The sequence below is a fragment of the Centruroides vittatus genome, unplaced genomic scaffold, assembly GCF_030686945.1.
Source record: "Centruroides vittatus isolate TY-2023 unplaced genomic scaffold, ASM3068694v2 scaffold_1444, whole genome shotgun sequence".
Classification (NCBI taxonomy): Eukaryota; Metazoa; Arthropoda; class Arachnida; order Scorpiones; family Buthidae; genus Centruroides; species Centruroides vittatus.
Genome location: NW_027122679.1, coordinates 802,000 through 829,588, shown reverse-complemented (window position 1 = coordinate 829,588; position 27,589 = coordinate 802,000). Strand labels below are relative to the sequence as shown.

General features: G+C 31.9%; 1 protein-coding gene across 3 annotated transcripts in view; it reads left to right on the top strand.

Moving 5' to 3' along the window:
- kra (basic leucine zipper and W2 domain-containing protein kra) overlaps positions 1 to 27,589 on the top strand; it is a 62,772-nt gene that overhangs the window by 30,725 nt on the left and 4,458 nt on the right. For all 3 annotated transcript variants that reach the window (XM_067284754.1, XM_067284756.1, XM_067284755.1), the window contains exons 5-11: positions 5,978 to 6,043; positions 13,488 to 13,623; positions 13,700 to 13,809; positions 18,337 to 18,423; positions 18,491 to 18,640; positions 18,753 to 18,972; positions 26,656 to 26,778. In XM_067284754.1, coding sequence (XP_067140855.1) covers positions 5,978 to 6,043; positions 13,488 to 13,623; positions 13,700 to 13,809; positions 18,337 to 18,423; positions 18,491 to 18,640; positions 18,753 to 18,972; positions 26,656 to 26,778 — 892 coding nt within the window. The remainder of the gene's footprint in view (positions 1 to 5,977; positions 6,044 to 13,487; positions 13,624 to 13,699; positions 13,810 to 18,336; positions 18,424 to 18,490; positions 18,641 to 18,752; positions 18,973 to 26,655; positions 26,779 to 27,589) is intronic.

The window sequence follows — 27,589 nt, the reverse complement described above, 5'->3', positions numbered from 1 at the left end:
AGTACGAAAAATTTCAGTAGTTTTTCATATATCCTTCATGTCGCAGGGCCAGTCTGTATGAATTTCATTTAAGAGGACGCATAGTTCTGTTTGCTCGCTGGCGGTGATGGTGCAGTCGTATAAATAGTGAGTGATGCCGTCTCTGATGGTGCAGGTGGGGCAGTGCTCGGAAGCATGGTCGGTGAATCTGGCCAGATAACTGGCGAAGCTGCCGTGATCACTCAGGAACTGTGTCGTGTAGTGATCAGGTGTAAACCAGCTGATCTTGAGGAATTGTTCAAGGTCAGGAATAAACGATAAGTGATGTGTTGATTCATCTCATTCCAGCGTGTTTGCCATTTGCCAATGGCCTCTTCCCAAAGTAGGTGTTTTAGGGTGGCCTGATTGATGTTGTCATAGATATATTGGTTGTTAGGGTCCAGTGCTGCCTCCTTCGCAAGGGCATCTGCCCTCTCATTTCCCTCAGTCCCTTGGTGGGATCTGACCCAGTTGATTTGGAAATTGTTTGTAGAAGTGTTAATTTTATTCCTAATGTCCACGGCCAGGGGATGGAGTTTGCAACTGTGAATTATATTGAGGGCTGAGAGAGGGTCTGTGAAGATTGAAATTTGCATGTTGGTGTAGGTGGTATTGGTCCAGTCTATTGCATTGTTGATGGCCAGGAGTTCAGCTTGGAACAAGGTACAAATAGGATGTAGCTTGAATTTTTGGTGATGCGTTTCCGTACGATCAACGTATGCCACGTAGCTGCATCCCCCATTCCCATCAATGCTGGATCCATTGGTATAAATTTCGATGTTGGCATTAATACGTGTGTAGTTGCTAGTAGTGAAGTTATCATTTACACCAGGAAATGTGTTAAAGTACGGGTACGGTTTTTCCATTCTCTGTGATTCAATAATATCATCACCAATTGGAATATCTTTTCCCCATCTAGATTGCTGGGTCTTGCGATTACCTGAAGGCTGTTATTACTGATTGTGCGGTAGGCCTTTGTAATTAAAAGAAGTGCCCGCCTCTGAGCGGACACCAGTTTCCTCCTGGGATGAACCTTCGAAACAGCCCATCCCCATGTGCCGCAACCATAACTGACGATCGGGATGAAGATGCCGTTGTATATGGCAGAAAGGGCTTCGAGAGAGACCCCAATCTCTCCTGGCCACCTGCGCCAACATTTGAAATATGAGCCTGGTGCGTTTTGTGGTGTTCTCAATATGAGAGTCCCAGGAAAGTTTGTGGTCTAGTGTTATGCCTAAATACTTAAGAGTTTTTTATGTGGATGGCAACACTGTTCATTTTAAGTGTTGGGGTCTTAGATATAGATTCCTCTCCCTTGGTTTATTGAAAATTATGGCCTTTGTTTTTTGGGAATTAAAAGTCAGCTTGTGCTTGTCACCCCAAGTACTGATGAGTTGTAAAAGGCAATTTCCCTTGGTTTCCAGCTCGGCTCTCGACCTGCCACCAATCAGCATGAGCACGTTGTCCGCATATGTGGTGGAAGAGTTTTGCCCAAAGTTGCTTCTTAAGAAAGTATCAAATGTTAAGTTCCAGAGCAGGGGCCCACAGACAGACCCCTGTGGACATCCCCTTGTTATGTTTTTACTAACTTCTTGTTGGCCATATTGGAGAATAGCCTCCCTGTCTCTGAAGTAGTCTAGCAGAAGTCTATGTAGGTTGCGTGGGCAGCTGATGTTGCGCAGCTGTAGTGTCACTAGGGGTCACCAAGCGCTGTCAACAGCCTTAAGAGATATCAAGGCTGACCCCCTAGGACATATTTGTTATCTTGCAGGAGGCATTTGATATTGTTCACAGATTGTTCTATGGCATCCTCCGCGGACGGACCTCTGGTGCCGAAAACCATATTGTCTGTCGCTGAGCTTTTGGTGATGTTCCACATGCCATTCAAATTTATTTTTAACGAGTTTCTCCAGGACTTTCCCTAAGATTGGAAGCAGGGAAATAGGTCTGACATCGTTGGACTATCCTGGTTTAGGCATGGGAACGACTCTAGCCCTCTTCCAGGATCTCGGAAAGACTGTGTGTTGCAGACAGTTGTTATAAAGGTCAGTAAAGTAAGATGGTATAATTTCCCATAATTTGATCGCTATTTCTATGCTAATTTCATCTAGACCCGGTGCCTTGCATTTCCCTAGAGTTGAGAAGGCTATACCTATCTCCTCTTCAGTAAAATAAGGGGTATTTTCACTCTGTTCAAGTTTATCTTTATTAGCACAAATTTCCCTCTGTCATTCAGTATCTTCCTCGGGATCGTCGTCCGGACAGAACTTATTAAGCTGTTGAGTCATAATCTGGGTAATAGTTGCAGGGTTGCTTCTGGTGTTTTCATCAGTCAGTATTTTAACTTTACGCAATCTGTTCGTACACATTTTTGTAACAAAACCCCACGGGGCCCTCGATGTAATGGTACAGAACTCAAGCCACGTACATAGTTTTTCGCCTCTGATAGTCTGTTTATAAGCACGTTGGCTATTTAGGTAGACTTCTTTATGCCAGTTACGTTTGCTTTCATTTCTACACTTTTGGTAGATATGTCTTAATTTGTTGGTTTCTTTGCACAATTCTTCAAGTTCCGGAGTCCACCGGGGAACTTTCCTTCTCCTGGCCATCTTTTTGGGTATGTATGTTTCACACGCCTTGCGAATAATGTCTATATTTGTTTCAATTTGGACTCTGGCATCGCCTTGATTTTCAGAGTAGATTTTATTGAGATGACCCTCCAAATATGCCTTAATCCGGTTCCAGTCAGCTCTGTTGGGGTCGAATTTGCTTCTAGGGGTGCTTTCCATAGAGTGCTCATTCTTTGAGCATGTGATTTCAAATGCAATGTGAGCGTGGTCGCTCAAAGTTTCGTCAGGGAGAACTCTCCAATTCACAATTTTGGTGTAAAGGCCAGAACTACACGTCGACACGCCTATCCAAGAATTTCCCCGTAGAGAGCAAAATGTGGGAGGAGACATTGGATTATTGAGTAAGAGGAAGTCTTTGCGATGTATAAGTTCCTCAAAGAGACTCCCGTGTCTGTCTAGTTTTTCCCCTCTCCAAGTTGGGGAGTGGGCGTTCATATCACCCACCATTATGATGTGGATTCCCTGAAAGGTATCTAAGATTCTTTGTAGGTCCTCGAGGAAGCCTTTGCTCTCCATCCAGTCTGGGAAGTAGATATTAATAATAATAAGTCTTTCACTGTTAAACAGAATCTCTGTAGTCACGATGTGCTCGTTACTGTACTTAGTGTGGTGCAATGTTGTTAAGTTAACATTGGGTACCAGTGTGATAGCCCACGGGTACTGTCCTGTACTACTGAGGATCGGGCAGGACGTAGGTAAACACGAGGGGATGCCATTATGGCAATACGGTTCTTGTAGAAAGACCAAGTCGTAATTATCTAGTGTTTCATAGATGAGGGAAGTGGCTGAGATGCTTCTTTGAGTATTGCTTTGCAGTATACGAATGTTGTTGAATTGATTATATCCCATAGTCGGTTCTTGTAGTAATAATTGATTTAACCCGTTGATATGTTGGACACTTGACATCCCTCGTGTTGTGTTTGTGGTTCTTGGTCTTGTCTAATATGCAATTACAGCAGGTTGGTGCTTCCCTGCGGTTAGGGCAGTCACAAAAAGGGTGGTCCCCTGTGCACTGGCTGCAGGTGTGTTTAGTTTGTGGGCAGTCTTTTGCCGCGTGATTAAATTGGCAGCACTTGAAGCACTGCAGGACCGGGAAGAAATCCGCGACCCTGCAGCGCAACCAATCTAGGTTAACTTTTCCAAGATCTATTAGTATCCTTCTAACAGCAGGAGATGCCTCCACCACGCAGTTCTTGTATATGGCTTCCTTTTTTCCCAGCTGGAATTTCAGTTGAAACTGTGTTTCGAATTTTTCCTCGATGAAGTTGTCTTGTAAAAGTTGGCTTTGGGAGTGTAAGAGATTTGGCAATTCCTCTTTTGTAATGTCTGTATGTGCCGAAAACAGCACCACGTGTGGCCATCTCTTTTTGGGTCTGTGGGCCGTTATCTCAGGTACGTTCTCCTCGATGCTTCGCTCAAGGGTAGCAGCGTCGCCACTACCGCTCAATTCTATCGCAATACCTCCCTTTCCAATCCGGCGGACCCTCTCTCCCTTGATCTTCAGCTCAGACAGTTTAATTTTAGATTGCATGATCCTTCGTACTGAATCACTGTTTTTATTATCCTTGTCTCTGCTGTAAACCAGCAAAACCTCTTTCGGACTGTCGTTTTTTGGAACTTTCCTATTTTCTTTAGCTTGTCTGCCCATACTGACTACTGTACTATACAGGGGAGCCGGTGGTGCCCTTTGCGTTACTCTATTTCCGATAACGTCCAGTTTCTCTGCGATCGCTTACTGCGTGCTACTCAATTTTTCCACCATAGTGATTTGCATGTAATAGTTTCTCGTGGCATCCTCTGCGAGTTTAACAACTTTGATGAATCGCTCAGTTATAAAATCAATATGACGACTGGTTCCAAGGTGTGATTTCGGGAATTCGATTACATACTTCTTTATCTCATCCATAACCTGGGTGGACTTATCCAGGAAATCCTCGATTATCTCTGAGGCCATTAAAAAAATAAATAAATAACAACAACAACAAATACTAAATAATTAGAGTCCAAGTAACTATCCCGTGTATGTGGGAGTACCTATTCCCAAAGCTGAAGATGTGTATTGTATAGTGAAAACCACTGTTCCAGAAACTCTGCTCTTCCAAGTTATCACCTGACCAAGCAGAGTGAAAAGGGTAGAATTAAACTAGGACTTAAAATTAACATATTCTACTCGCATAACAATTGGTTTAATTTGTAGTAAATCATAGTAAATGTCTGAATGAAAGTAGAGGAGACGTAGTAAACACAGGTGTTCAGCAAAGAATCCGTTGGTAACCATAAAAACGTCCGTTAGGAGAAACTGTTGGAACGGCCGTTGATATTACCGTTGAGGTCGTTGACCTCTGTCTGTGCTTGTACTTTGTGTGAAATATAAATTGCGATATCACAGTAAATAATGTAAGTACTCACATTAAAATTAGCCAGAAGGTTGTTGATGAGGCCCGCTTACAAACAACCAAAGGATTCGTTGACAGCTATCATTGGGAGCCCGCTAACACTCGCCGTAGAAACACATACCAAACACTAAGTCACAATTACTACTGGTCCTATTTTGTAGATATTTTGACAGGTCACTCACGTTGGAGTCCTGTGTTGAGCATGGAATTCAGATCCAAAAAAGTGGCTGTCCTGTTCCGGATAACCGGCTTTGATTTTTCCGAAAGAAAAATGCCATGAATCAAGGAGAAATTTGGCCGCATCGGGCCAAATTTGACATCGACATGGGCAGAACACTTAGCTGAGTAGGATGACACCAAGATCGTGACACAAAACCAAAATTTTCCGCTTTACAACTCGATTAATTGAGGAGCTCGATTTGAACACTGTCTATAGGATAACTATCCTTGCACCACTCACATAATAACTAATATGCAAACTTTTGGTCCAGACCAGAAGTCATGTTATTTCACTTCAAATTTTCCTCAAGAACAGAGTTGGATAGATGAAAATCAAGGCCAGATGCGGAAAGCTTAGGAGCCAGAGGCTTCGATTAACTATATATGAACTTTTGGTCTGGACATGATTTGTTAAATTAAAAGGTGATTAAAAATTGAGCCCAGCATTGTGACAATGTCATAATATATATTTGTTTTTTGTCTCTTAAATAATAATACATTGATGCTAATAATAAATTTAACTTTCTGTATTTAGTATTTTGTAATTTATATAATAATAATGTGTTTTTATACTACGGAGAAGTAATTGATAAATTTTGGTTATCTATTTATGGAATATTTGCAAGTTATAAGTTAGCTCAACATAAAAAGAAATGATTTAAAATTATTTATTATTCATAAATATTGATGGATAATTTTAACTACTTTATTTAGGTTTTTACAAAGTTGATACGTCGTTATAAATATTTGGAGAAAACACTTGAAGATGAGTTTAAAAAGGTTTGTTATTAAAATATTGCTTTAAGAATTTACAGATTCTTATTTGTTTTTGCCTAATTTTATTTTTAATAAGTATTATTGTTATAATTTTGTTATTAAGTCATTTTTATGCATGCTTGCATGCTTTTGCACACAGTTGCTTATTGACAAAATAAGTTAGGCATTTAGATACAATTGTTTAATTATTACAAAACTCTGCATACAAATGTCAATTATTACAGTTGTGATTCAGTTTCATACTATGTAATGCCATCAGAGTGCCTTAAAATTGCTACCTCTGTATCCTATAAAATCTTGCAGAGGTTCACTGTGTTCAGAATTTTCAGTATACCTAGGGTGATCATAAATTATAAATATGCAAACCACAACCATGTTTTACTTGTCATATAATTACTTTGTTTTGTTTATAATTGTATAAAATTCAATGAACGAAATTAACTAATACTAGGAAATCTGCTAAATTTAGATTTTGTAAAATGTGTTAGATAATTATTTAAAATATTCATTTAACTTTGCTTGTCTTGAATTCATGTTACAAGTATGTATCATCACTATCTTCTTTGAAATATCTGAAATTCATCTAAATGTAATATCTGAAAATACAATTCTAATAAATGACTAAAATGTGTTGGATTTTACTGTTTTGTATTGTTGATCACAAGAAATGGCACTTATTGTGGTTACTTTACTTTTATATTTTCAAGAGTATAATAGTAAAGTAACCACAATAAGTGCCATTTATTGTGGTTACAACAATAAAAATTGTAATATGTACTTGGTGTTGTAGCATAAACTATAACTTGAAACGCTGTTGTCAGTAGTAATTTTTGTAAAACAGTTTGAGGTTATATTTAGTGAGATTATAGAGGTACAGTTGTCTTAGCTGATTTTATGTAGACACATGAAGTCGTTCAAACCATGAAATGCAAAAATTTGAAATATACTGATAGTGACGTAAATATAAAAAGTAAAAAAATTTGGGATATTTAAGTGTCCCAACAATCTTTCTCAAGATGATGGAACAAAATGTAGAAAACAGGATATCTATTATTTGGAGGTCTTTGAATGTCAGGCATATATATCTGTTTGATGCAGTTGTGGATATTACACACAGTTGACAGAGTTTGAGAAAGGTTTCATCATTGGTCCAATGAAAGCAGGATAGTTGTTTTTGCCAAATTATCTGTCATCTAGGCTGTTCTGACTTGACTAAGAGAAAATGGTGGTTGTGGCTATGTAAGGACACACATACTGTACTGTACATAGTAGGCAAACATCCCACTAACAGAGATCATTATTAAGACAGAGTCAATGGAGGTTTATTTTTAAAATTTCCTTTGACCCTATAATCCAGTTACTTGTGAGTTTATATACTAACAATTGACACTTACAGTGGATGCCAGAGCAGAATACTTTTCAGGGTAACAGAATATGAGGATACTATAAAAACTGAATTGTGACAATTGTAAATTCAGATTGTCTTATGACTTAATTCTACTACTGCATGATAGCAGCTGTGCTCTGAACTGTGGAAACATATATGTTCAATATTTCACTGACAAGTGAATTTTTCTTATAAGATGTGGGCACTGTAAAAGTGTGCCTCATACAGTTTCTCAAATGAATTTCCATTACAAGATGCATCAAGGTTACACTTTACCAGAAACATTGCCTTCAACATTGTGACAGTAAATTGAGTTTTTTGCTTGTTCATGGATGCTTACAGAATTTATGAGAGAGAAGATCCTTTCAGTGGTAGACAGAGAATAAATTGCACTAAACTATAAACTTTCTTCTGCACTTGATGACAGGGAACACACTTTGTCTGGAAATGGCAAAATACTTCAGCCCACTGGGTGTCAATTCCTGCTTGTTTGGAGTTTCAGCCTGATATCATGCCAACTGAAGCAAACCTGCACACATTGCTTTTATCGTTTAATAGTTTATCATCATTAATTTCCAGATGTGAAAATTTTGATCCAAATAAAAGATGCTTGCTTCAACATTTCTTCAAAGCAGCAGTTCTTTTAACCTCACCCAACTGAAGCCATTTATGTTTTAGGCTTCTGCTACTTTCTTGCTTGTGATTTGTACCAACAGGCACAAATCATAAGTGAGAAACCAGCAGAAGCCTACAACAGAACAAGACAATTAGAGTGAAGCCATTCATCCTTAATATAGACACTGAAGCTGGATGTTTATACAATGAGATAGAACTCCGTAGACAACTTAATTGAAAGTTGCAAAGCAAGCCAACCTATATTTAAAGACACACCTTAGTTCTATTGTTATCTTTAGCTTTGAAATCTGTTTATCACAAAATTATTCCAAGCTGCTGCTAGGAGTGCTAATGTAGAAAGACCATTTCAGAAATATCATCATATGGAAATATTAGTGCTTTTTTGGAATTGATAAGGAAAAGTCATATTAATATGGTTTCATTTAAAGTTAAAAAGGTTAATTTCCTTTAACTTCATTTATTACTATTCTTCCCTGAAGGCCAGATAGCTGAGATGGTTAATGGTGAATGTAAAATTGTCAATACTTTGCTATAATATAACATTCTGCCATAATTTAAAAAATATTTTTTACTATTCAATTTGTCACAAACAGTAACTGTTGAAAATGAAGTTAGGGTTGTGCCTATAAGATATATATGTTGCTTTGTGCAAACTTGTTACTACCATGTGATATTGAAGGAAATCTTTTGTGCCTCCAAATGGCAGCTTTTGTAGTATCACTCAAGTATATTAGGGTTTTATATTGGAGTATTGGTTGACTTATAATATATACAATGCAAGAGCAGTTACATCTTGTGACAGACTGTCCGTCAGTTGTCAGTGTACTCTATAAAATATACTAACATTGTCCATCCAATAAATTCAAGTAAATCATAAAATGCCTCCTACTTTAATGAGATATCATACTACAGCTGGTCAAAAAGTGATTTCTCTGTTTAAATCAGAGCCAAGTTATATTGAAAGAACTATAATGTCAGTGCAATCAAACATTTGTATTTCTGCAATTTTATTACCATCCCATTTTTGTTCTCAGGAATTTTTCACCCCATTTGCATTTCTGTATTGTGTATACTAATGTTCTGACCATTCTTACTGGAATTTTGTGGGAAATGAGGTTTCTGTAAAACTTGTGCTTGTGTACCTTTTTGTCAGCTTGTTTGCACACACGTGTGTGTTACTTAATAGTTAATTCTTTGAAAACATAATTTCATATTTTGAGTAATTATGCATTTAATTCTAACTAAAGTTGTTTTTAAAATAATTATTATACACCTATATTTCTTAAGAGAACAACAAATATGTTTTTAAGACAAAATGTCCTTTCTCATCATCTACATATGAATTTCAGGCTGGATTAATGAACATCTCATAAAATGGAGCATAGTATGTCACTTATATTGTAAAAGTTATCAGAAATTCACAGTATCTTATATCTCATATTCACAAAATACATCATAGTATCTATGACAAAGCAGAAGTTGATAACACATGAATGATGGAATGTTTGATAACACATCACTAGTGACTATTTATTTCCCTTTTAACATTGTCAGTTAGAAAGTGTTCTTTTGTATTTATTTTTCACATATTTGCAATGTCTAAGATAATACATAACTTTATATAGTTGAAATTAAAACACTTTGTAGATGGCATAAAAAAAAAGAAAAAAAGATGGTAGAAAATAAACTATAAGATACAAGCATGGAATGAAAATTGTTTAAAACTGATATTTTGGTTATACTAATAGAAATATTGAAAGAATGGACAAATTGTAAAAGCTTCAGTAAATGAAAAGAAAATGTTATGAAAATATTTCATTCATTGTAATGTATGACATTATGCAGGTTCAAAATTAGCGGTTGTCTGGAACAACCAGACAACCATAAATTTTATTTGGACTACCGAATGTACTTCCAAAGTTATCTAGCAGACAGCCTCATTTTTTTTTTTAAACTTTTTTGTACTTTGAGAATATTTTATCTTGTTAAATAGTAACGAATACTTTTCTTAATGATGATAAAAACAAAACAGCCGAAAGTCCATTTGAGACGTATTGTGATGACAAATCAACATGACCACCATGGTATATGACAGCAGAAAGAATGTGAGATGAGAAAATAAAAAAAATTAAGGTTCTTTTGAGTATCATATAACATCATCATCATTGCCAGTGTATTGACTTATGAGAGTTTTAGATAATATGTTACAGTAGAGTGTCATTTATCCGAAAGCTTTCCAGTCGGACTGTGTCGTGCTGAATCAAACGTTTTTGATACTAAATTAACTTCTAAAGTATAATTCTTTTTGTTTTTATATTTTTAAATATATTTATTTTGTTTGTACAAAATGCAGAAATAATTTTTAATGATACAATAGCCTCGATTATTATTATAAAAATTTTCGTTAGGCTTAAAATCGACGAAAATTCAACACAAAGTGACACGCAACGAAGAAAAATTTCAACATGGGATAGGTTAATATATTTTTTCGTACATAATCGGTTATCTGAAAAATCAGTTATCCGAACAACCCCAGTCCCCAATTGATTTGGATAAACGACGCTCTGCTGTATTTACAAGACATTTTGTAACTGGCAACTTACGAGGAATTTTGTGGTAACTTACGATATGTAGTGTTTGTGAATCTAATCTGAGTTATTGTGTTCAATACAGCCGATATTTATACATGCATGCATTATTATAATAAAAAAATATATACACGGTGCGGCACCAAAATCCGGACAAAATTCAATTTCAAATTCCCGCCATTCTGTACCACTGGTAGATGTCATGTTTGGAGTTCAAATAGCTTGACATGTGTACTAAACCATTTTAGCCGCAAAACAGTCGCCATGTTGAAACCAAGTGCTGAGTATAACGGAAGAGCTGCGATTATCGAAAGTGTTCACGCTGAGCGCTCTGTGACAGAAATCATTCAGTCCTTTGGGTACCCGAGATCGACTGTGTATGATGTCGCTGCAAAATACAATCAGTCGGAGAACTCCAATGAAGGTTTTCCAACACCGGCAAGGAAAATTCACTCGAAAGAGCGCATTGTTAGAATCCCTGAAATCATTCAATGGGCTCAGGAGCTGATTTTTGAGGATCCAGGTCAGTCGATCCGAAAATTGTCGTCGGTTGTTGGTGTGAGCAAAAAAACTATGCATAGAATTGTTGAGGAGGAAGTCTCCGCTACAAGTCTTACACAATTAAAGTGAGACTTGTAGAATGCTTTCTGAAGCTGCAAAGACAAAGTGAGTTGAACGCTGTAACCTGCTTTTGTGTTCCTTAAAAAACAATGCTGCCGAACGACTTAGAGTTTTTTCTGACGAGAAAATTTTTACTGTTGATGCGAAAATCAATTGAAGGAGTGACCACCAGCTTGCCCACGACCCAGAAGATGTCCCCGTTATTGCAAAAACGAAATTTCCAGCGAATGTTCATGTGCTAGGTGTTGTGTCCAGTGAGGGTGATGTCATGCCACTGTATTTCTTTAACAAAGGGGAAAATGTCACAAAAGAAGTTTATTTGCATGCTCTGTCAAATGTAGTGAAGCCATGAATGGAAACTGTGTCATCTGGAAAGCCATATGTTTTCCAGCAAGATGGTGCGCCCGCCCACACAAGTCATTTGGTGCAAAATTGGTTGTCGGACAACATTGACATGTTTTGGTCAAAAGAATTTTGGCCTTCCAACAGCCCAGAAGTCCAAATCCTTTGGACTTCTACGTATGGAGCGTAGTTGAAAGGGTCACAAACAAGACCAGACATGCAAGCATTGCATCATTTAGAGCCGCTATTGATGAGGCATTCACCAATATCAACCGTGAGACATTAAAGCGCGCATGCACACAATTCAGACAGAGAATAGAGGCGGTCATTCAGGCAGGAGGGGGATGTATTGAATCAATGTAATTTGTCTGGATTTTGGTGCTGCACCCTGTATATAATTTGAAAAATTATAAATTATATGAATAAAAATTTTTAATGTATATACATTAAAAATTAGTAGGGGGTGTGTATGTATGTATGTATACATACATACATACTCCCTACTTTTGCATCCCTCTGTATGTATATGTATACATATACGGGATGCAAAAATAAGTATATAGTTGTTATAAAAAAAGCATCCAGGGAGAAAATAGGGGGGAAATATTTATTTTTATGTACAAATTAAATCACAAATAAGGAATATGTACTAATAAAAGATAGTAAAAATAATAGTGAATACCAAACATTTGTATTTCTCAGATTCTCAACTGTATACCTACTTTTGCACCCCCCTCCTGTATATTAAAAAATTTTTATTCATGATATAAACTAATTTTATATATATATAATATATAATTAATACAGAATGAAATTAAATATCCTTTCAGTATTATTTACAGTCGAGTTAAAACAAATTTAAATAAAATACAGATGATGATAGAAGTAAGATTGTCATCAGAATGAGAGATAGAACACTATTCAAATCCTTTACCTGTAAAAGTTTTACAATTGTAGTATTATTGCATTATCACACAAACCAATTTCAATGTTAGCTGCACTATAAATTTATGAAAATTTATAAATACAAACAAAACACAAAATAATTTATTAACTTAATACTGAAAAAACTGCAATAATCTTTCACTAGAGTGCTGATGGTAAACAAACATTTTAATTGAATAAAGCAATAAGCATGCTATCTTGTGTGTCATCCAACCAGTATGCTTAATTAGGAATTATTACAACTGGAATGTTACGTTCATTGCATATGATACAAATTTGACAGTACTAACATATACTACAGGGTGTCCCAAAAGTTTTCATACATACAAAGGTAAAATGTAACTTTATTCACAAAAACTTTATTAAAAAGACAGCATGAAGATTTGTGTCAATGGATTGATGGAGTAAGACAATGGAACACATAGATGATCTGCCAATGGGGTAACTTCTAGCAGGACTTCCTATGTGAAAACTGGATTCTGTTATGTTTAGGTGTTAGACATGTGAAGAAAACCCAGAATACTGCATGGTGGCCAAGCACAAACCAATGACCAATTATCAGTGTCCAATGGTTTTGTTTATTTAACACTGGTGGGCTTGATATATGTCAATATATGGAGATTTTTGAGACACCCTGTATTTTTAATGTATAGTCTTATTAAAGCATTATAGATAATTGGCTTTAAAATAAACATTTTACTGTTAGTCATAAATATCTTTCATAAATGCTGTTTTCAAAAAGGATAGTTAAAGTTTTAAATTTGAAAATTCTAGTTTCTGTTAATTATGTAAAAATTTATTAGAATTATTATCTAAGGTCCATTATACTTTATTTATACTGAAATTTGAGATAGTAAAATTATATTACAAATTTAATTTTTTATGTGGTTAAATAAATGTTGAACTGAAAATATTTTGTTCCCTTAAGGTAATGGTCTTCCTTAAAGGATTTACCCCAGAAGAAAGAAGAAAACTTGCAAAGGTAACCTCAATTCTAGTAGCTGGTGGTCAAATACCTGCTTCTGTTCTTGCAAATACATTGCAGGATCATTTAGTAAGAGATGGTAAGATAAACTTTCTATTTACTTATGAAAGTAACTGTTGGATCTATATTTACATGAGTTGATACAATATTTTTAGGAATTGCCTTAGAATTTATTATGGATGTCTTTCAAGCATGGCTTGTAGATAAAGATAGCACTTCATTATGGGGAGCTTTACGTAAAGCAGGGCTAGATACTCGTTTGTTGGTAAGTTTTTGTTATTGATAATCAATTTAAAATGCTTTTTATAGTTATAATTGGAATAAAATTATACCATTCTTTGTTTATAAAGTACTACTTTTTTTTTTAAGATTTTAGAATTCTGCAAGGTAAAACGTACTATAATTCTTGATTTATACTGAAGTAACGTCATTTTCATAATTAGCTAGGAAAATATGTGTAAAATTCTGAAATATGATTTAATGCACTTCAAATAGAATAAATTATAAATGTCTTTATTGTGTCCTTTTACACACCTCAGGAACAAAACTGTTTTTTTTTTTCCCCCAATGAAGTCGACTTTTTATTTGGAGGCTACTCAGCTACCTTAATATGCAAAAAAACATTTAAAAACATTCCAGGGTGATCGCACAGTGAAATAAAAACATATTAACTAACACATTGGTCACGACGACATTAATATTTACAAAAATAGAAGAAATTATTAATGTTGTTCCTGGCCAATGTGTTTAGTTTATATATATAATATTTAAAATAAATAGTACATTGGCACATTCTATGATGATATTCAGTAGATTTTATTTATGTGAGGAAAATGTAATTGACACTGTATGTAAGTCTTGAAACATATCATCTGCAATATGTCAATAGTTTTTAATTAATAGGGAACCACTCTTGTTGACTGTGTGCTGTTTTTCACTGACATTATAGACAAAATAGACACTTACAATTTATGTGTTAGTTTATTCAGGGATGCACAACCTGCAGCTGGGGTCAAATTCCTTCTTTCCAAGTTTCTAAGTATAGAACTTTTCCTTTTCACAGTCATTAGCACTGGACTGTTCTATGACTTTCCCTGAGGTGTACAGGAAGTTCTATTTTGGTGGGAAATTTCAATTTTATGCTTGGAAAACTTGCTTATTTGTCTAAATAGCGTCAAATAACATAAAAATAAGTGAAAATAGCACTGAAAAACCAGGAAAATAACTATTTTTTAGCATTTGTTTACATTCTAGATTCTGATTGGTATGGTTGAATTTGAATCAATCTTTTCTGAAAAGATGCTTATTCGTCAACCTAATGTCATTCAAACTAGAAAATACCAATGAGAGTTCAAAAAGGAATGTACAAAAGCTATAACAACCAATTATTTACAACAAAGTGCCTCCATAGACTTAACAATAAAAAAGTTTTTAATTATTACATTGGCCCAAGAAAATTAATAGCTGCAATAGTCATATCACTAAAAGGAAGCCTATTGAACTAGAAAGTTTTGGATTTAATAATTATTTCAAACTGCTCAAGTCATAAACTTTCCCTGATTATCAATGCTGCCTGCTGCTAAAGTAATTAGACTCCTTGTGTCAACAAAGAGGGTTGTAAAATGGTCCAGCTCCTTTGTCAGTAAACTTAATCCTAATTTGGCTCTTCTTCAGAAAAGGTTGTGCATCCCTGGTTTATTAATAAAATTCTTTAAGTTAAAATTAATGTGGACTCAAGAAAAGTTCAAATTATGCAAAAATTTGAATATTCATTTTTGAAAGTTAAACAATTTTTTTGCATGTTTCTAGTGTTTGTGGCCATATTATGCATTATTTGATCATACCACATTTTTACTTTCTTTTTCACTCTCTTAATTAACTTCAACTTTTTAAGCTGAATATAAACTTTTGCATGTCTTATAGACATGATAAAAATATAGCCAATTATAATAGAGTTTGAATTATCTGAATTTTTAGACATTTCAAAGGGAATAATTTTAAAGTAGTTTTAAATTAATCAGATTTAAATTAACTAGATCGGTTATAGTTCAATGAATTAAAAAATTTTTTTTATTTAATTAATCAGAAAAATCAAATATTACCTCTATTTAAAGAATTAATATTGAAAGTTAATATTGCATACAATATATTTAGTTTAGGAATGAAAGAATGTTTATTATTTCTCTTAATTAGAGAATTTAAAGTAAAATTTTTAAAGTTTAAATTAAATATTTACAATTTTCTTTTTTTTTTTTTTTGTTTAATTTTCAAAAATAATGAATGATTTTAATTTATTAAAAGCTTTTTACTTTAGAGGTAACTTTTTGTTAGTTTACCACAGGGTTTCCATGAATCCTGGAATCCCAGAAAAATTTGGGAATTTCAAAAAACACATTTTTGTCCCTTGATTAAGAAGTATATTTAGTGTGTGACAATTTAGATTACATTTCATTGACTTCTCCAGGAAATTAGTGAATTATCATAGGCTCCTTTAAAAACAGAAACAGAAAACCAAGAAAAATACTGTTCTGTGTGTTAATTTCTTTTTCCAACAATCTAGAATGACCTTTTGCAAAAAGCGGAAATTCAAATTAAGTGAAATATCAATATATATATTAAAAATTTCTAGTGTAGTATTGTGTTTATTTTTTTTTGTAAGCAATCTTTGTTTTATGTGTTCTTATTGTGTCTGCCATGTTCCATTTCCATTTTCCATTTTTGCATATAACAGCAGAGAAGTTAAATATTTTTAATTCTATTTTCTAGACACACTATGCTTTAGAAATGGAAATTTTTCTGTTTTCTCTGTACTTTTCTGTAATTAAGAAGACAGTTTTAAAATTTATTTCTATTTCTAGCTTATTTATTATTTTGCTATATCATCTAGCAGATGAATTAGTTGTATGGTCAGTAAAATAAGTTGAATGGAATGCTTGTTCAAGTGGTTATGGAGTGAACATTGCAACAAAGTAGACGCAAAAAAATTATTTATGTACAGTAAGTGCTTGACTCAAAGTATTTTGACTACTGTCACTTCACTCTCAGAAATTTTGTATCCTAGAAAAGTTTACAAAGCTTTTATTAGCAATGGTATGTTTTTATGAAGAATCAATCAGAGCAACAAAACTTAAAACATTTGCATTGAAGAATGGGTTGCAGAATTCATCGAAATAGTCTAAACTTGCCCAATATCCATTTTAACAAGATATGATTTTTATTTTTAGTTAATTTTTCACTGGGCATAATTGATTCTATGTTTGATTGTAAAAAGTTAGCAATTGTCAAATAATTGCTTTCAGTTTCCTAAAAAAGGAATCTTCCATTTGCAAAATAATAATAATACTGCACTCACAATATGTATTTGCTTTGATTGACCAATTTACTTTTGTTTTGTGTTATTTAAAAGTGGAGCTTCTCCATTTCTACCATATCAAGAATTTGGCCGAGAGTCAAGTCTGAAATCCTCAATAAGGGTCGATTTACACACAACAGTGACGTGCCGGCACAGTGCAGTAAGCATCGATAAATATCACACATAGCCAATCAGAGTTTCATGTACAACACTTGTATGATTGAAAGAATACAGATCACGTGTCGTAGATGAAACTCTGTTAGTCTATGTATGATATTTATCGATCTTTATGCACCAAACGGTCACTGTTGTGTGTAAATCGACCTTAACCTGGCAATGCAGTTTGAGTCAGTAAAATGATATGTTTTTAAGCAAAAACTCAACAAATAAGTTTAATATCCCTATTAGGAATTGTATATGAATTGTATTTTCTTTAATATATTTATAGTATATTTATATTAAAATATCACTGTATAAAAGCAGTACTATGTAAATAAATAAATGAACCTACAATAATGAACTGTTAAGAATAAACCCATGAGATTGCACTGAAATTTTGTGATAAAAACTATTAACTGTACAACTGCAGGATAACACAAACATGCCACCAAAACAAATAAAAATAGATGATGGGAAATGGAATCACTTCTCATTTTTACAAGTGCAAATTTCAAATTTTTTACAAATGCACTTTAAAGAAATTCATAATACTTAAGTTATTTGATTTGGATTCTTTGACATCAGGCACAAGAGGTGGCATTTTCCACATTAATGTTCTTTTGCCCCTCACTATTTGCTAGCCACCTCTGCTACTCAATTTAAGTTTAAATGTAAACAGTGTAAAAAAAAAAAAAGAATGTCACAAGCAGTAAAATAGACCACTGGATGAAACAGAAAACAGACTCAAATACTAAGCTGTATGAACAGCCAGGAAGTAAAGAATAAAATTCAATATTTGTTCTTGTTCAGCCGTTTATTATTATTATTATTTTTATTTTTATTGATCATTGCCGTGTATAAATTACCACTAGTTTAAATATGACATGTGAAGAGCTACATTACTGATAGGTTTTCTCCTAGCATAACAATGTGTTGCTAGTTGCCGTGGGCTATTTTATTTTTATGTTAGCCTGCCAACGTATGCTAGGTCTGCTCAAACCATCAGTCATATGGATGACCCACACACAGAAATTTTTAGCTAATTCCTTTGATAGGTACTAAAGAATGTCATTTATTATAATGGGAATTTGGATATTGGGATATGGCTGTGTATTTTCTCACATAACCCAGCAGTTTTAATTGCTACTCTCGAAAAGTCCTGAAATTTCATTTTGCAAAAGAGTGGGATTCTTGTTACTATCTTATCAAACAGTACACAATGTAATAAGTATCAATGTTATATTTATGTTTTTGAATAATAATGTGATGATTATATTACAGGAATTCTTTCCGGTAAGCAAACGCAGTCAAGAGAATTTAATTGCGACTTTTAAATTGCATGGTTTAACCCAGCTCTTAGAATATCAGGTATGGTTTTGAATAACCGAAGATTATATTGAAAACGATTAATTACCAAGATTTTTTTTTAATATAGAAAGCACAAGAAAATTCCTTTGTAAAAAAAGAATTGCAGCAACAAGTTTTCACACGACTGAAAGAGAAAGCTAGTGTGAAGGAAATCATTCCTATTGTGAAGGAATATATGATTAAATATTCTCTTCCCGAACCTGACGTTGCTGTCTTGGTAGGACTTTTTTTGTTTTTTTTTAATTAGATTCAGTTATGTCTAGAAGAAATTAAACTTTTATTTCTCTGAAATCAGATTTCAAATTTGAATCAAACATTTTCATTCTTAGTTATGGACTTCATTGATGGCTATTGTTGAATGGAATAAAAAGGAAGAATTGGTTGCCGAACAGGCACTGAAGCATCTTCGTCAATATACTTCTCTGCTTTCTGCATTTACACAAAATGCCAAAGCAGAATTAGCCCTTCTTGTGAAGGTTCAAGAATTTTGCTATGATAACATGAACTTTATGAAAGTATTCCAGAAAATAGTTGTCCTCCTCTATAAAAGTAAGAGTAATTTTATATTTGATGAAAACTTAAATTTGTAATTATTTTAAAAATAATGAATGAAGCTAAAATCTGTTTTTATAATGAATGATGTTATGATACATGTATTATTTTGTGTTGAAAATTTCAATATTAAAACTTTGTTCATAAATTGGTGCATATTTAAATTTATAAATCAAACTGTTTTTAGTATTAGAGGAAATTGCAATTATCTGAAAAAAGAATCATACAGCAGTGTTTAAAAGTGATTCCTGCAATTAATTAACATAATGGAATAAATAAAATTATAAAATGTAGTATTGAAATTTCTGTTAATTTAAATTAATGAATTGGTTAAACTACTTATGTATTAATACTAATTCAACAAAATATTAATATTTTACTACATCTTTAGTCTTCTAATTAAAAGATTTGGCAATTAAGTTTTAAGACTAAATATGCTTTTAATGGATAAACCTTATAGAAACAAAATTTAGTTCACTCTTGCATTAGAATAATAATGATGTAATTATTTAAAAAATAATTACGATTTAAAAATTACATCTTAAATATTCGTCATTATATTAGTAAGAAAATTGAGTCTATGTAGAGTATGTAAATATTTTATTTATTATACTTATGCATGGCTTTGATAAATTAGTAATAACTTTTATGTCAAACAGTAGACAAATCATGAATGATTTATTTAGTCAAAATATACAAACAAGTGATTATTTAGATAAATATAATCAATATAAAATTATGATTTGTAATTGAAATATATTATTCTCTTCTGTCACATATTTTGACTCTGTTAAAGTTCTGCTCATATGGATTTATATTTATTATTATTTTCATTAGACTGCATATGTTAATATTATTGGCATTTTATTTGTACGTGCTATTGATTAACATCTTTATAATCATTTGTTGTGAATGATCTTTGTTTAATAATTTAGTAAAATAGGAATTACTGTTAATTTTTGAATTCCTTTATTATGATTTTCATGTTTAAATTACAAAATAGTGTTTTTTTTTTTCTTTCTTTGTTTTCTTTTGCTATTATTTTAACTCATTTATCAGTTTACTAAGAGTTAATTTGTCATTATTAGTTAAAATAAGTGTCTGCTGATTAATTAGTTACTAATTAAGCAACTTAATTGAAGATAATGGAAAATTATTGATATTGTCGATTAATTCTTTGATTTAATATATTAAATATTCTAAATATTTAATTGTTAACTGAACAGCTAAATATTTAAAATATTTAGGACTGGATTTGAAAATGCAGATTTGTTGAAATGTTTTATATTCTAAGAGAAAGTATTTAATTTTTAGAAGGTAAAAAGCAATATTAAATTTGTAAAATAGTAAAAGATATAAACAAGTAAATAGAAAAAGGAAAGGAAAAATTGTCGTTTTCTCAAAAATAATAGAAATTACATGAAGTAATTTAGTGGAAAAGATGTTGCTCTAATAACTGTTTAACAACTAAAATTATTTATTGTACAAAACTTGGAAAAACAAATTAGAAAAATAAGCGTGTAAGACTGTGTAAAGATAATTAATAAATACATAAACTTACATTTTATAAATGCTAAAATAATCATTATTTGTTTACTGATGGATATGAGAATTTAAAAAAATATATACTTCATATTAAAAACGCTTAACAAAACTGGTTTATACTAATAAGTCTTACTTCAGTTTTTGACAAGTATTTTTAATATATATTTTTTGATTATGACACATGTAGAAGAAACACTAAGTTAAAAAATAAGTATCTTTTGTTCTTCACACCTTCAGGATCCAAGAATAGTCTGACAAGGGCTTTGGCAGAGTTGACTTTTATTGAGACTCTCATCTGCTTCAATGTGGAAAAAATATTAAAAATTTATCTGGAAATAATACAGTTAAAAATATATATTACAAATATGACATACTACATGCATGTAGAAGAAATACTAAAGTAAAAAAAAAAAAGTATCTTTGCCTTTTGTTCTCCTTCACACCTTCATGATCCAACAGTATTATATATTTTATTTGTAATATATTTTTTTTAATCCGTTATGAAAAATAATTTAAATTAGTATCAATTTGTTTTTAAATAACTAAATCTTAAACTTATCAACTTCGGTTAATAGGAAAATTAATGTTAATTAATTCCTTGATAATTACAATAATATCCTAACTTGCATCATTTTGTACTTGTATCATTTGTTTTTGCATTCACTTGTGTCATAATGCTACCATAGGCAATAATTAAAGTACTTAGACAAATGTGATCTTAGTTAAATATATTGTAACATTCGGTGTAAGGTTAAAAATTCATGTCATTTTATGTTTTCATCATTGTTGATATTTTTCTTATAGACTTGTAAAGGAAGGACTAAAACATTTTAGAATTAGTTTCTGGTATTCATTAGAGTTTGTGCCTTTTGCAAATCATTCCTGGAAAGAGCACACAAACTGCTAGACTTTAGATAATTGGCTAGTAACAATTGGAGGAAATACATACATAATACAATAAAAATATATATATAAAAGGAGCTAGTCATCTTTCTTTTGGTAGTGTGTGAATATAGTGTATTTGTGTTTATTGTGAAAGTGCTCAGAGAGATCACAGTTTGATAGTGGTGAGGATTAAAAACAAACCTTGTGACCATTTTATACTGCAATTTTCACTAGATCCTGTTGCATCTTTCAAATGCAAACAAGTTTGGACTAAAAAAGAAAAGAAAAAAACTTTGACATCAAAGACTGAACTGCAAGTTTCTTTTTGCAGAAATGACATCATTGCATAAAGTTGTCTAGTAAGCTAATCCTGCCTCCTTTTTAGTTGACTGCAAGCTTTCTGCAGTTACTTCAAACCAATCTAACTACAAAAACACTTTACTACAGTATATTATCGAGTGTTTCTCAACTATATCATAGAGAAACTTATGAAAAGGCTTTTTCTAACAGCTGTAAAATGAGAACTAGGTATGGTATCAAACATTTAAATGGGAACAAATAAGTATCTTAAAAAAATTATATCTGGAAAATATTGTCTAATTCTTAATAAGAAACAAAAATTATCCAATGTGAATTTGGCTATATTTTGAGGTAGAATAAGTATTTGAGATTTTACAGTGTGCTTTTATACTTCTTTATAGAGTATAAATGCACAGAAAAAAAAACCATCATTGGATACCCTTACTGATAAGGGAAACCAAGATACATTTATAGCTAGCTGTAAGATATTGAAGATAAGAGAATGAAATGTTATAGAAAGGTGTCAGGCATACATAGAATAATTTAAGTTAATAAATTTGATTGTGGCTATTATGTGAAACAGTGCAATCATATAAGATAATGCAGTTGTACACAAACTAGTGCAACTATTTGTTTCATAGATTGACATTGTGTTCTTTGCACACTGAAACAGTTGCAACATATTAATATGTGAGAAATTAATTTAAAAATAATAATTTTCTAGTAGTAAAAAAACGAAATTAAATTGTGGTTCATCCAACTTCTGCAATAATTTGGCTTTTCCACTTTTCACATTTTTTAAAACAATCATTGGTATGTATATATATATATATATATGTTACCAGCAAAACCCGATTTTACGCCAAGCGTGTCAGGCCAAACTAGTTTAGAATTATTATTCAAGTATATTAAGGGTTAATTTAAGTTCATTTTTAATTTTAGTTTGATTTTAAAAGTTATTTTTATTATTTCGTTTGAATTTTTGAAAATATTTTCAAAAGTTAATTACTTTTAAAAGTTTGTGGCTTAATAAAGAATACAAATTGATAAGTACTGATTAGCTTATTTATATTTTATAGTTTTGTACAAGTGTTGTGTCACTTCTAATCAACACTGTTTTTGGTTAATTTTACCCTAGGTATCGAAGATGGCGGCTCGTTTCCAATTCCAGCGATCAGAAGACAGGGAACAGTGGGGACGCATGTTCTAACTTAACCTAACCTATTCTAATAATTATGGTAATTTATTAGAATAGGTTAGGTTAGGTTAGAACGTACATCCCCACTGTTCCCTGTCTTCTGATTGCTGAAATCGGAGATGAGCCACCACCTTCAATATCTAGGGTAACATCAACTCTGTTTTTTATTATTAAGTAGACTATGAATAAATATTGTTCATCTAATTGATTGCCTTTTAATTTTATTTTAACTATTAATATATTTATATAATAATAATAATTCTAAACTAGTTTGGTGTAAAATTGGGTTTTGCCAGTAACATATATATATATATATATATATCTTAATTTTCTGTCTTGTATTTTTCAAGGTTGTGATTATTTATAATGTAAAATAATGTGGCTAGAATCTGTTCACACTTGATGATGTGATGTTAAGTAAATAAAATTCTGTATTAATGTTACTTGCTGTTAGAATATTCTACAATCTGCAACTAATGTTTTGTTTCCATAATTAGTGTTTTAGTGTAGTCATCATCATTTGTCATCGGCCAAGTAAAAATCAACAACAGTTTGCATCTATTTCAAAAGACTTTGTCTCATCTTTGATACAAGTGTAGCAGAAATTTTGTATTGTGAATAATGTACTATTTATTATAGATTGATGTGCAGAACTATTGTATTTTAATGCTGTTGTTTTCACATGAAGAAATATAGTCCTTCAAAGATTTTTAGGATATGTGGCATCACTTCTGTAAAAGTCTGCCATCTCAGACACAGAAACTTTGCATTTGAATTGACCTAGACTATGGATGGTAAACTTTTTGAGTCTGCATTGCCATATAGTAAGTGTACTTATTTTTAAAAATGTTTGAGTGTCAAAGTTCTAGACTCTGAATAAGTATGTTTAAGTAAATAAAATGAATATGCTTTAATTAGAACAAATGTAAAGAAACTGATTGAAAAAGCAATGATTGGGTGATAAACCGAAATCATATGATACATTACATGCCAAATGATTTCTCTGAAATGCCACTTTGGACTTGTGTGTCATAGGTTTGCCACCCCTGAACTATTCTAGTAATATATTGTCACTGACTATAATTTCATTTCCATCTTGAATTTATCTTGCTTATGATGCCGTTTCCTTTGCAATGTTTTTGTTTTTCTGTTTTCTGAATATAACTACAGATGGCTTGGCTTATATTTGGCATGATAATTAATAGTAAAATAACACAAATCTAATTTGAATACTTGAATTATTAAATGTGCTCTCATTTATTTTTTCAATTATTGCTACTGATCAGAATCTTTTTTTATGTGAAAATGTTAGAACTTATTTCTTTTCAGAATAATTAATCAAGCTTCCTAAAACTTGTGGATAGTTACATTTAACAATTTAAGTTTTTGAATTAATTAATTTTTAGACAATGTAGTCCAAATACTTTTTTTTTTAAATCAAAATTGATGCTACTGACTGATATTAAGAAACTGTGGGCATTAAGTGTAATAGTATGTGTAAGTGAATAAGAATTCTTATCTTAATTTAGCTAAGCAGACAACTGTGTTGTATGAGTGGTTTTAAACATTAGGTTTTGATTATAAATTTAATGTTTCATTTGTTTTTACAAATTCAGATAAACTTACCTTAAGAGGTCCTTCTGCCATACCTTCAGAACTTTGTGACTTTTGTCATTACTAGCCTGCATCTCTACTGATTGTTGTGGAAGATGATGTAGTGATGTTTTCTAATGTTGATTAATATAAGATCGGAATTGAAAATAGTTCAAAGAATAACAAACAGATTGTAATGCTTTTGATTGAAATATTTATTTGTAATGTTGCAGTAGTGTTTTAAGACACTCTTTATCAGAAGTTTGAGAGGGAATTATTAATATATTTATTAAATAAAGAATCTTACGAAAACAAATATTGTATTATATAATATTATGAAACTATTATTGTATTATGTAATAATAATAATGGGTGTTAGGAAAAAATCTGAACAAGTTTGTGTAATTTAGTTTTTACTTTGGGAAAAAGAAAACTCTATGAACTAAATAGTCATTTGGTAGGTGTTGAAAGGCTGTATATTGTATTTTATTTTTGTAATTCTACAAGTTTCCATTGTCACATGTAGTCAATTCAATTTGGGAGTGCAATGCAAATTTCTATACAAGACTTTGGTTCAAATTTTTCAAGTTGTACTTTATGTGATCGATCAGCCAATTTGATGTTTTTTTTGCATTTAGCCCCTTTTCGTAAACAGCTGTCTTGAAAATTGCCTGAAAATTTCTGCTTGGCTTAATTCCTGGCACGTATGCAGGATAATCTTTCTTTTATGATAAAGGCGAAGTTTTCTTGTGGCAGGTAATCCAGTACAGTTTTGGCATAGTGGGGAATTGCCTGATCTAACCAGAATACACTCTACTCAATAGTTCCTTTGAACGTAGCGAATTGGGCAACATTGTATATATTTGTTTAAGTATTACTGGGCAAACTTGCTTTTTCTGATTAGGATTTGACTCAATCCTTTTGGTCCCATTGTAGTTCAAACCAAAACTTTGCCCTCAAACATCTTTTTCTTTGAAAACTTCAAATTGACAGATGTAGAGGTAGAAGAGTATCACTGGTATAAAATCCACTATTATCATTGATTGTCAAGTGTGAGAGAACAAAGTAAGATTTGACATCCAAAATGAAGTAAACTTTTGCAATAACCTTTTGTATTTTCCAGTGATCTTTGCATGTCCATTCTGTCCAGAATTGCCTGCTGCTTTTAATGTGTGTTTTTGTTTTCAAAGCCTCGTGAAACCAGCTGTTGAAATTTTCAGTTTCGGGACTATAGATCAAATTGAAACCTTGTTGCTCCCTTCAAAAAGCCCTCTTCATTTCTTTAAACATGGCTTTTGTTAAAATTTTTTTACTTTTCTACCAAAACCACTTTATTTTCTGCAGTGGTAATCCACGCTCGAAACATCAGAGAATGCAATATATAGTCCACTTCAAAATTCCTTCATTTGCAAAATGGTTTACAGTAAAAGTTTTTTGAAATGTGTTATTTAATGTGTAAAAGTTTTACACACTTGGGCAAAAAGCTTTTTTTTTTTCTATGCCATTTTGAAAGAAGCAGAAAATCAAATGCAGAGAAAGATTGTAGAATGTTATACAGTATTTTTGCACTTTCAAATTATAGCACTTGCAACTTAATTAAGAATTATTGTTGAGATATTTTGTACAGGTTTTTCCCCGATGTTTATTACACATAATAGATGATAAGTTCAACTTTAAAAATGTGATAAAACATGGGGGAAAAGTGTGTATTGATATAACGACAAAGAAAATAATAAAATAACCTATTTACGTCACAAAAATAATCTTCAAAACTATGATTTAAATTAAATATTGAAATATTTTTATATATATTCTAATTCAAAATGAAATACTTTTATTAATAAGTTTTTATAATTGAGGGGCTTAGTGGAGAAATGGCATATCCTGCATAATTACAAAAAATGATTTATTGACAAGTTTAGATTTGTCCAAGATTGATTCATCTTCTAAGAAACTTATGGTTCAGTTGCACATCTGCATTGATAAAATGTTGAATATTAGAGCATTGGTGAATTGAAATACACTGTCCTTTATCTCAAAATCTTCCTAATGTGGGATGTGCTGTTTTTCCTCCAAATTCCTCGATTATAGTGATACATGTTGTAAAACTAAAATTTTGTCAATTAATTATCATCTAAACTATTTGCGCAATTTTTCAGCTGACGTATTAAGTGAAGACGTGATTTTGAAGTGGTATAAAGCTGCACATTCTTCTAAAGGAAAAAGTGTGTTTTTGGATCAAATGAAGCGATTTGTAGAATGGCTTCAAAACGCTGAAGAAGGTCAGTCATTTTAAAGTATATAACAAATTATAATTTAATTTGATTTTATTTTGGCTGGATAAAATTTAAAAAAATTCTTTCAGTAATTAGAACATAATTAAATGAAACTTGAAACTATTGTTCTAGGAATTTTTGTTTTTTATTGTTATGATTGGCATCAATGCATTGATCAGTGGATTAATAATTTTAAACTGCTGCCAGTTTTGGAAAAGTTGCAAAAACTATTCAATCTAAATGCTAATTTGTTGGAATTAACATTTAGATTAAACTTAATCATAATACTTACTTTTATAATATAGATTAAATTTCCAGAACCAAATAAGATAAACCCGAATAATTATAGTTATTCATCTTGCGATTCAATCTCCCATTTGCTAATAAATTATTTTCTTCTATCTGTTTATGTTGTTTAATTTTCTAACAGTATACCTTTTTCATTCAGTTAAATCATATATGCAGACTATTTTCAAAATCAACTGGTTATTTTCTTTAAGTAAAATTTGACACTTGAGTTCATGTACTTATAAATGTGTTATGAAGAGGGCTAAGATATAGCAGCTTGTCATACCAAATTCTCATGTATGAAATACTTGAATTAGGGCCACACTTCACTTTTCTCTATTTGTTTTAATAAATGAAGTTGTTTTTTGTGATTCACATTAATAATATAAAATAAAATTTACATATTTTGTGTGAAAATAATTATTTTCTGATTAAAAGTGCAACTGAAACCTGACTGTAAACAGTAATAAAGTACAAGCAACTTACATATGTCATTCGTTGTAATCTTTATATTTCTTGAATTAAAAGC